At 38.9% G+C, this 11470-nt stretch overlaps 1 protein-coding gene across 1 annotated transcript in view; it reads left to right on the top strand.

The window, feature by feature from the left end:
- Positions 1–473: 473 nt before the first annotated feature.
- LOC137149269 (sodium channel protein type 5 subunit alpha-like) overlaps positions 474–11470 on the top strand; it is an 83399-nt gene continuing 72402 nt past the window's right edge. The window contains 5 exon segments of the mRNA XM_067542783.1: positions 474–725; positions 2251–2369; positions 4310–4420; positions 6373–6501; positions 10986–11077. Of these exon segments, the coding sequence (XP_067398884.1) occupies positions 483–725; positions 2251–2369; positions 4310–4420; positions 6373–6501; positions 10986–11077 (694 nt within the window). The 5' untranslated portion in view covers positions 474–482.

Raw genomic sequence — 11470 nt, 5'->3', positions numbered from 1 at the left:
GAGAATGTAATTGACAGGTTTCAAGGAAAATAATATTTAATTCTCCTTGGCTGGAGGATGGCAGCTGAGATGCAAGGCCTCTAGGATATGCTGGGAGTGTAAAGGAAGAGAAAATGAGCCTTCATTCCGAAATCATCTCTAGATCTCTAGAAAATTATTCTGTCAAGAAGTGCTGGTCTCCCACAACTCTACTTCATCTATAAAATATACCTAAGTCCTATCAGTTACATGTAATCTAAAAATAAAACCTATACACTTCTCATTTAGGAACATAGTGCAAATTTGTTTTGGGTTTTTTTTTCCGTTTCTCTCAGAGGTTGACCTCTACGAAAGCAAGAGGACTCATAAGATGACTGGAAAGCTAAATGTGTTTGTTTGTCTTTCACAGCTTATCTTTTTGGTAGTCACTTATCTTGATACTTCTTTTCAGTTGTTTCCACTACTAGGAGTAAAATCTACTACAGGAGGAAAAGGATGAAAAGATGGCTGACTTTTCACTACCGTGTTCTAACAATTTCCGCCAGTTCACGCGAGTATCTTTGGCAGCTATTGAGAAGCGAATTGCTGCCAACAAGAAATATGAAGACCCCCAATATAAAGAGAAACCACATCCCCAACTTGATCTGCAGGTTTTCCAAAAGCTTCCTACTCTCTATGGGAATCCTCCTCCTGAGCTTGTTGGGAAACCACTGGAGGATCTTGACCCTTACTACAATGATCACAAGGTTAGAGCCAGTTTATGCAGAAGGATCTGATTTCATCCCTCCTTGATCATTTATCAGTAGAGAGCCTTTTCTGGTTTGGGGGTCAGAGAGCTAAATTTGGCAGGGCTTCCTTTGAATGATTATATTTAAGACAGTTGTATTCAATCAGGTTATAATAAAAAAGACAACTATCATACTTAGATCACTAAGTGATAATGTAATAAAACCTTAGTTTAAAACTACTAATCATAGAGAATTAAAATCAGAATTAGGCATATGCACCACTTACATCCTGCTTAAGCCTTCCAAATAGGGCTTAAAACCAGTAACTCGGTGTTCAGTCAGTTTATCTAAAGTATCTTTGAGCCTGCTAGACCTATGCGTAGGCTGAATCAAAGTCACTACATTACATGCAGCTTCTCTCTCTCTATAGGCTACTAATAGTCAGATCCAGTTAATACAGTCTGTTTTCCTATGTTACAAATTGTAATAAGGAAATACTGCCTGTAAGTATATATATTTTTTCAGAACCACTAGTTCTTCCAAGTACAAAATGATTTCTAGACTATATTTTAGCTTTTAAAACATGCATGAAATTCTGGGACTTGAATCCAGATCTCGCTCACATCCCTGGCTATTGGCATAAATTCCCTAATCTCCAGGTTATTGGCTATTTTACTACTCTCATTCTTTGTTTAAATAATTAAATATCATTGACACAGAGACTTGCATCTATATTTCCTGCATTCCAGTTGGGTGCAACAACCATTGGACAATAAAGTCATTCTCCCTTTGGTCCAAATACGGTTTGATTATTTATACTCAGCTCCAGCCAGAAAGAGTGAGCAAGGGAGACTAAGACTGGCTATAGACCATTCCTAGGACATTCCCTCCCTCCTCCTTTCTAGTTTTGAGCAGAAATTCCACCCTGGACCTGAGATACTTTCTTGATTAAAGTTTTGTTGAAATCACTCTTTGCATGGGAAAAATTTCAGGTTTGACAAATCCCCGTTTGTCAGTGAAAAATGGCTTTGTTAAAAAATTCCTGGCTCTGTTAATATTAGTGACAGAGTAAGGCTGGGTATGTAGTTCAACAAATAAAGGCCCTGATCCTGCGAATATATAATACAAAAACTTGATTCAGATGAGTAATCCTATTTACTTTAATGGGAATGCTGACACGAGTATAATGACATATATGCACATTTTGTGGGATCAGAGCTAAAGGAAGGAGTTTCTTACTGAGAACTTCCAACTCAGTAATTAAAAAGGGACATGAAAAGTGTTCTCCATAGTACACAATATTCTTTACTGAAACTTAAAAATGTGTGGTACAAATATATAACAAATCAAAATGTAACAAACAAGAATTACAAGGAATCTTTCAATTTCAAAGAAACAAACAAACAAAAAGCAAGTTAACCATCAAACTCTTACCCATAATTATTTGTAACTCTGGCCAACAATTCAAATACTTAATGGCCTCAGTTCACTTTCTGAAAAATTTTAATTTATTAAGATTACCTGTTTTTTTTTTCCTTTAAAGACATTTATGGTACTGAATAAAAAGAAAACAATCTTCCGATTTACTGCCACACGTGCCTTGTGTATACTTAGCCCTTTTCATCCAATCAGAAGAGCAGTGGTTAAAATTTTGGTACATTCATATCCTTTCAGCTGGTTTCATTCATTCTAGCTTTTTTTATATGTTGATTATGAGATAATATAGGTGTTATACTGTGTGTGTCATATTTTTGGAACATATCTTGAATCTAGTCTGTTTCTAAAAGCAATAGCACACCCGCTCCAGATAGCTGCACAGATAACCCTGAATTATTTTAGAAATGACTATTACTAGTATATGAAACAGGAAGGATACAGGGATACACCTATAGGGACAGGATAGTCTTGGAAACCAGGTAATAGAAGGCCTAATTCTGATATCACATATACCTGTGATTAATGCCATTAAAGTCAATGAGCTTGGTTCATTGTGGTGTTTCACCAGTTTTACACTGCAAAATTACACTGGTGTAAAACCGGAGTATCACAGCGGTGAATCAGAGATCCAAGAGCTTGATCCTGCCGCTGTGGAGATCTAAGTAACACCAGTCATGCAGAGCCCAGCAAGGTTAATTTTGTGTATCCTGCAGAGCTGTATGTGATCTTAAGCCCACTTTTGCTGCACTGGACAGGCAGCAGTGGAGAGATGGTGCATATGGCTCTGCAACAGCGCAGGAAGGGTGATTCCACTGAGGGTCACCTCTCCAGCGTACTGTGGTGGGGGCGGTCACAGGGGCTGGCTGGCCTAGTTCAGACATGCCCTTTCTCCATCAGGGCTGCCTGTGTTCGTTCCATGGTGCAGCTGATGGGTCTCTGAAGGTCCCTTTCTGTGCGGATGGCTCCTACACTTGCAGCTAGCAGTGATAGGCAAATATTGGAGGTGGAGGGGAAGGAAATCTTTTGCACATACCCACCAATTCCTGAAGAGCATATGCTCAGGGTGTGTGGCACCACACCCCATCTGCTCCCTGCACACTCCTCCAGAGCTGGGTGCACGTCGATCACATCTGCTATGTGATAACTCTATGTGCCTACCTCTCTGCACCAGTTGCATGTGGGGATCCACACCAGAAGGGTCACTGAGCTATGCTCAGCACTGTTGCAGATCCCACCTGTGTGGTAGTGCAAACCCCTTGAATCACCTTCAGGATCAAGCCCATAGTTACTACAGCGTAAAATCAATGTCAGTGCTATCAGAAACAGTCCTCTGCATTATGTTCCTAGCTTTCTCTTTGTTGCGTTGGACGAGTTACTTAACTTCTTTGTTTCTTCATCTGTGAAAAGAGCATAATACAATACCTGCCTCAGAGTTTCATGAGGAATTCATTGTTACTGGCATTACTTATATGGCAGTAGTATCCAAGGCCCCCAGCTAGATGTAGTGCAAACACAAAGTCACAGTTCCTGCCCTGAGGAATTTATAACATAATTTAAGACAAGACTCCACAAATGAGTCTAACAAACTGTAAAAGGGCAGAGAAAAGATAGAATCAGAGTAGTGCCGACCAGTGGCATTTTCCACACATCATCTTGAACAAACCATTCTTGGGTGAGGAATGATAATTTTGTGGCCCAAGCACTGTATTGGGACATTGACATATGGATTCAGTTCCCACATGTCAACTATCTGTGTCACCCTAGACAAGTCAATTAAGCCCAGAGATGCAAAGATATTAAGGCTCCCAATTTCCATTGAAGTCTTAATATCTTTGTGGATCTGGGCCTTTGTCTTTCTATTTGTAAAATGAGGATAAAAATACATTCTTTGTTCTACTCTTTGTTGTTCTTATTTGTTTAGACTGAGCTCTTTGGGGTAGGGACTGGCTCGTATTAAGTTTTACACATGATGCCTATTGCAATGAAGTTTTAGTTGCTTAAGTATATTGTGGTCTGACATCAATATGAACAACATACAAATAGAATTAATTATGTCCTAGAATTTAAAAGAAAATATTAAATCTAAAACTGCTTAAACACTTCATGTATTAGTGGAATGTTCTGATTACACTGTCATGTTCTTTACCTTAACTCCTGCTACTTACATTGTTCACTATTTTTATTATGTGCACTATTTTAACCAATTGTGTCTTCATGGCTCTATATGAGAAGAAGTTTAAATCTCCTGCTTTTCATTCATTGAACAAGTATGCTGAGTAAGTATTTTTGCTGGAATTTATTTTTCTTAATTCTCTAGTTCTAATTAGTTAGTTAATTGGTCACATTTTGTAGTCCTCACATAGGTGATCTCACATTGGAGGCAGTAGGAATTTTGCATGTTTTAGGACTTCAGGATTACTGCTTTGAGGATAAAAGGTCATCTTCTGCTTTCATTTGCTCCATCGTAAATCCAAAGTAGTTCTTTGGTGTCACTGTGGATTTTCACTGGCGTAAATGAAAGCAAAATCAGCCCTTTAGTGCCAAAAAAAAAAGCTAAGTTCTTTTCATTATCTTTTCTCCACATCACTGTTCTAAGGGAGGACATTAGGATTTAGTTTTTATGCATTTTTACCGAGGCACATCTCCAATCAGTGTTATTGTTGAGTAAGAGAAAGGATCAGATCTTGAGATCCTTACTGAATTCATTTCTGTAATGTTAATTTGTGCACTATTTGCTCTAATAAAATGCTCTGTCAGCTGCTTCTTGCCTGTGGGTGTTTCTTAGTAAGGGCCTGGTCCTCAGCATTGGCCAGTTCTCACAATTTTATCATAAATATCAAAATATGGAGTGTTTTTTTCTTAAAGCCTCAAGTCCTGGGTTCATGTGAAAACCTGAGAATCTCAGCTCTCAGTTAAAAGCAAACAAACCCATAAATGTCTATCTCTCCCAATTTCAAAGCTTGAAACCGTGAATTGTGTTGACAGCACTGAGTTACTCCAAAGAGCTCTGTGCAGGAACACAGATGTTTTCAGGGGACTGAGGCAAAATCTGAAACTGAGCCCCCCCACCCTTCCAAACAAATGCCACTGAGGTGAAGCCCTGGGATACGGGGGATTGGAGAGTGAGCCTGCTTTGCACTCACTCTGCAGCAGCATCTCCTGTCCCTTGGGCCTGGGCCCAGCTCTCTGCACTGGGCATTGCAACCTGGCATGCAGGGTCACACTGCCATTCACTCAGTTTGGGGGCCCTTTCAAACAGGGGGCTTGAGTCAAACTATTCTTTTTGTCCCTCTTTGGGCAGCCCTGGCTCTATGGGGTTGGATCCCTATCCCTGCTTGAATCCCATTAACATAAGTGCATCTCCCTGTGTGTGTGCAAAGTTCTGCCTTTATGGAGCACAATGCAAGATCGGCATCTAATTTGATAACTTCAGTCTACCAGCTCATCTACTTTGCTAACTCTAATATCTGACTAAAACTGTATGATTTTCATATTTATCCTCATTTGAAAACTGGTTTGCATTACTAAATTTCTATGCAAGGGAGTCAGGATTTAGACAGGAGTAGTGTATGCCATGGTAATTCAGACACTATTTTCAGAATACCTTTTTTTTCCTTCAGTAAAAGGGCTACATTGCTGTCAAATAATTTCTGAACATCAAATATCTAAAATTCTCTAAGGAGATTTCTATCTTGTTGAAATGATAAGTGCACTCAAAAACCAGCAGATGCTGCCTTTAAAATTAAAATTAAAATCCTGTAAGTTTGTATTTCTGTAAGCTTTTTTCAAACATTCTTTAAAGAAAGTGCTACTAGATACACAAAGTGAACATCATATAATGCATTGAGCAGCCATTTTGGCATTTTGAACAACTGAAGATATGAATTATGGTAAAAAAAAAAATTAAAAGTGAATAGCTGGGATTCCCAACTTGACTCACTTTAAGATTTTAGCAAACCAAAACAATGTCACATATAAGCAAGTATGCTGCAAACACAGACACATGCAGACTGCTGGCAACTAATATCTCAGATTGCCTATAGGAGTTAGGTCCTGATCCAATGCCCATTGAAATCAATGAGAACCTTTCCACTAATTTCATTTGGGGGCATTTAGTCAGATTCTTGGTGTTGAGAGACACTTCAAAGTGAGTAAACTGCATGTGCCTCATATCCTCCTTTGTTAGTTGCTAAATGTTTTTCCATTTCTTGGACACTTTTCTCTCTAGATACACTTTCACTGGCATTTACACTTTTGAAGTATTGATAAAAATATTGGCAAGAGGATTCTGTCTGAATGAATTCACTTTCCTTCGAGATCCATGGAATTGGTTGGATTTCAGTGTTATTGTTATGGCGTAAGTAAAATGTATATGTTCTTACAGAGCTATCACACAGTTAAATTATTTTTGCTTGTGTTTATTTTCTCTAGAACTTTTCGCTGAGGTGTTGTACTGTGCACTCAAGAAACAACCAAGATTGTAAGGAGTGATAATGCTACCTGGTGTTCATGTATTCCCTTTGTTGTATGGGATACAGGATAGCAACAGCATGCCAATCCCACAAAAAGAGGATATGGGGATTGTACAGAAGGTTTATAGACAGCTACATATGATATGATCATTATCATATAGCAACCAGCAGCTCCTTTTTGTGACATAGGAAAAGGGTCTAACCTTACAGGAAGTGAGATGTGATCTCTCTACTGTCATGAAGTCTCTGTGTGCATGCATGTGTACTTTATGGCCACATATATACAGACATCATGTAATCAATGGATTAAATCTGGGATCTTCCTCACCAAAACCAGTGTGAGCTTGAACTAGCTGTAATTAGGAAGCTATAAAATCAGACTCATTAAGCCACTGTATTACAGGCTCCTCCTGTTACACAAGCTTATCACAAATGTCTGCAATTCATAGGACATCAAGACCCATATGAGATGTCAATTTTTTCTGTCACTTTCCTTTAAAGCAGGGGTACACAAGATATTTCTGGGGGGTATGCGGAAGAAATTGTGTAATGGCGAATTTTACATATTTTATTTATTGCATTTTCATAATAGGCTACTCAGATGAAGCTTTAACTCCTGTAGGCATTTATTATATAAAATACTGTAGTGAATTACCTTCAAGATGTACTGATGAGAACATGGATGCACAAAGACACCAACTTACAGAGCCTTCACCTCCAATCACCATAGTGCATGGATTCAGTTGCCCCCCAAGTGTCAGTCTAACTCAGCTCAGACTTTAATCAAGTTTTTTTTGGTTGTATACATTGTATTATAACTATATCTGTACGTAATAGTGAAATATGGAGCGATGGCTAAAGACAGGTAGTGTTAAGAAGAACACAAAGTATCAGTGATGAGAATGGTAGGGGTACATGGGCAGTGGCTATGTCTGGAAGGGGGTATGCAATAAGAAAAGTTTGGGAACCTCTATTTTAGAGTATTAGCAACAAGCAGAAAGCAGAACAATTCTCCAGGTTTGATTACTCCCAACTTTCCTCAGTGATGAGAGTTCCAAAGAAATTGGGTCTTTTAGCCCTTATTTCTTAGTATTATCTATTTATTGCCTTATTGTGGTAAAAAGAAACTATCATTCATAGTGTTTCCAGTTATTTCACTGTAGATAGTCTGAAGTGTACTCCATTCCAACAGTGGTTGGAGCTACTCCCTGTAGAGATCCTCCAAGCTGTCTGCACAGACAGCTTCTCACTCGCTAAGCTCCCAGTGACAGTGCACTGGCTGCGGCCCAGTCAGCAGAGATGAGATGAGGAAATCCCTGTCACACACAGGTCCAGCCACAGGACGTTATAGTTCCATTAAATCCATAGGTCCCTTTTTGATACTAATTCCCTGGACACTTGACCACCATTCCAAGAGAAGCATCACAAGCCAAGGCCTTGGGCCATGCCAGAGTTTCCCCTGTTGTCTATGTAAGTCAGACTTTACTTTCAAGAACCTCTTGTTCAAGGGATGACTTTATTCATTAATTAAAGCAAAATAACAAATCCCAGGCTTCAGTTTTCCTCCTCTGAGGATGATTCCTCTCATCTTCTCTCATCAACACCTCTTCCATTCCAGATCAGCTGCTCCGCCTGCATTCACACTGGGGTTCAGTCTCTTGGTCTGCTGTTCCTCAATGGAAAGCTAATGTCTTATTTACTTATTTTCTCACCAGGGTGTCTCTGTCTCTCTTTGTCAGCACACCTTTTATCTTCCTGCTTCCTTGTCAGGCTCAAACTGTAGGCCTCTCTGGTGCAGAGGCAGACACCAATCCTCTTCCTGGACCTTGCTGATTGACAGGACCTCCCTACTGTCTCCCTTCTCCAAAGATTCTGACAGTTTTCTTGAGGCTCTTACTGTCAACTCTAAGCTGTCATTCAATGCTTGTCCCCACAGAGGCCTATCTCAGCTCCTGGAGTTCCTCCAGCTTGAAACAGCCACCCTGCACTAGAGAAAGCTTTCTCTTTATACTGTTCTAGCAGACTCCTTCTAACTCAGCTGCTCCATTGCTAATTAGCAAAAGGGATATCATCTGGAGCACCTGATTGTTCCCATAGGGTTGTCATCTGCCAGCTAAGCTGTAATCCTTCCTGAAGGGCCACTAATCCAAAGAAATATTTCCTCCCAACCTTTTAAATCACCTTGGTTTCCCTTGGCCAAACAGTTTCCTTTCTCCTTCCACTTCCTTAAGTAATTGCTTTAAAAATTGTTTTGTTTCTAACCCCGGTTTCCCTGTACAGGAGGCATTCACTGGAAGAAATATCAAAATTATACCCTTGGAAAAAGGAAATAGAGAGGTACAGGTGTGTGTGTGTGTGTGTGTGTGTGTGTGTGTTTAAGTAAGTAAGTGAAGCTTTGCTGTTCTGTTTTCCATCTTTATTCCAAACAAACAATATAAAATAAACTAGGAGAAATATTTTGAGTAACCATGTCATTAATATCTCTGCCAGTGAAGACATGACTCACTCTAAAGTCTCCAACTCTACCTCCCACTTGGCTGAAAGAAGAACAGTTGTGTGGTTGGGTTGGTGAAAATGTGCATGTGTCTGTGAGGTGAGAAGCAGAGGTAGCAATAGGTAGGGTTGAGAAAGGAGCAAAGGAGAGCAAAGGCAGTAATTAAGAGATGCTAGGGACTCTGTGTGTCTGACAGGGGTGTCAGATTTGTTTTGTGGATTGGGCTGTTTTATTTGCACTCTGGGAATAAAGGAGACTATTACAGGGTGGAATTGATTAGTTTTCTTATGGTGAGGAGAATTGATGTATTTTTTCGTTTTGCATGGAGGGGTTGTGATGGAGCGGAATTGATAGATTTATTATGGCCTGGGGAGGAGGCATACTTTGAAAGATTACTTGGGAATTTGCTCAAAAGTAATTATTTTCTTCTTCATCTGGCCAAAATATTTTTAATAATTTGTGTTTCTATTTTTGTTTAAATTTAGAAGTGTATGGTATTGTAAAATATTGACAGCATTCATAACCAAGCACTAATTTATAAGTATTTGCTATTTGAAGTAATCAGGAATATAGTCCATGATACATAATATTTAGGATTAGCCCTTGACAGAAGGTTTGTTAATGCTTAAGATATTTTATGCACAGAAGAGTTAGTAATTAAGAAAAGTTGTATAAAATATTTCCACTGTTCTTTCAATTCAGTAGCATATTTTGTCTTTGTCCCAGTGCCTCAGTGGATACCAGATTCAGGATAAACTGCAGAAAAATAGGGCAAACACACCTGAGACTAGCGGTTATTCTTCCACAAAATATTCCAAGGCAGCAATAAACATAAACTTCTGTCTCACCACACTGGTTTAAAAAGAAGTCAGAAAAGTAGTCTTAGATACCCCAGTCCTTGTTTCACCACCCAGACAATAGATTTTATGATGAGTGGTTATTTACAACCAATTTCATCAAACAAAGGGTCCTTCCAATCCCAAGAGATCAGTGACACACCCAGGCTAATATATAACTCATGTCTTTCCCAATAATCACGCTTCTGCCAGTCTTTTAGTATCTAATATCTAAAGGTTTATTCTTAGGGAAAAAGAAAAAGGAAAGAGTTAAAATGGTCAAAGAATCACATAAAACTATTGCAAAGTTCTTGAATCAGGTTTTAGCAGTGATGAAATAAACTGCTGATTTGCAAAGTCTCTGGAAATTACTCCAGTAGCTTGAGGGTCATCAATCCTTTTTTAAAGTTTCCTTGTTAGAAATCCAGTCCAGAGAAATGAAGCAGGAGTTGAAAACAAGATGAAGATGGTGCAGCCACCTTATCTACCTTCTCCCAATGAGTGAATGCTTTCAGTCTCAGTTTGTGGAAAATTACAACCTCAAAATGGAGTCTAGGGTCACGTGAACAAGTGACATGTCCTTGCTTGCTTTGTTGAGTCATGGAAGCACCCATTGTCCATGCACTGTCTAAAACCTTCAGGGAGAGGCCCATCAGGTGGGGGCAGGCTTCTTCTGTGGTCTATTGTGCAAGCTAAGTGTCCTTAAATGGGCCATTAACTTGCCTAGCTGTTTCACAATAGGCTGTCTGGCTTCAATGTAGATTTTACCTGGTGGGTGTGACTCAGAAATGTAGCATCTATGCAGCATGCCAGTACATAGTCAATATCTAAAACTTCAGATACAAAAATCTATATTTCAGATACAAAATGATATATGCATATAAACAGGATAATCATACTTAGCAAATCATAACTTTTCCATTGACACCTTACGTGACATACTTTGCATAAGTTTTGTTGCAATTGTATAACAGTGGTAGCAACAATGTTATACATGGTTATTTCAATCATACATCACAATCATGTCTTGATTTTACAGATATGTAGGGGAGTTTAGTGATCTAGGCAATGTTTCGGTCCTTCGTACATTCTGCGTTCTGAGAGCTTTAAAAACTATTTCAATACTCCCAGGTAAGAAGTCCTGATCTCTGAATATTTTCTGCCAGCTACAAGTGATCCTCTCCTCCACCTATTTCACTGTTTTTTTGCAGGTCTTTTGTCTTTATCTGTGTGACTTTTAGCTGATACAGAAATCACTGAATTTGTGGATGTGTGTGGTATCTCAGGATTGTTGGCCCAGTCAGAATAATTTAAGCACTGGAAACCATCTGCAATTTTATTTATTTTGATTCTTCATGTCTTTAAGCATTTTGCTTGATTTGTATAGTATCTGTTATAAAGAAGGCTGTTCTAATTGTTCTTATCATTGTTCTGACTGTGCAATGTCCTTAACAGCTCAGTAGACTTGTGCTTCATAATTAATATTTATTATTATTGGGTCAAATCCTATTCAAGTTTTTACTT

Source organism: Emydura macquarii, unplaced genomic scaffold, assembly GCF_026122565.2.
Source record: "Emydura macquarii macquarii isolate MOO-44397 ecotype Brisbane River unplaced genomic scaffold, CSIRO-AGI_Emac_v2 contig_719, whole genome shotgun sequence".
In the NCBI taxonomy this organism is placed as follows: domain Eukaryota; kingdom Metazoa; phylum Chordata; order Testudines; family Chelidae; genus Emydura; species Emydura macquarii.
Note: the sequence above shows the minus strand (reverse complement) of the source record. Positions and strands in the feature narration are given on the sequence as shown.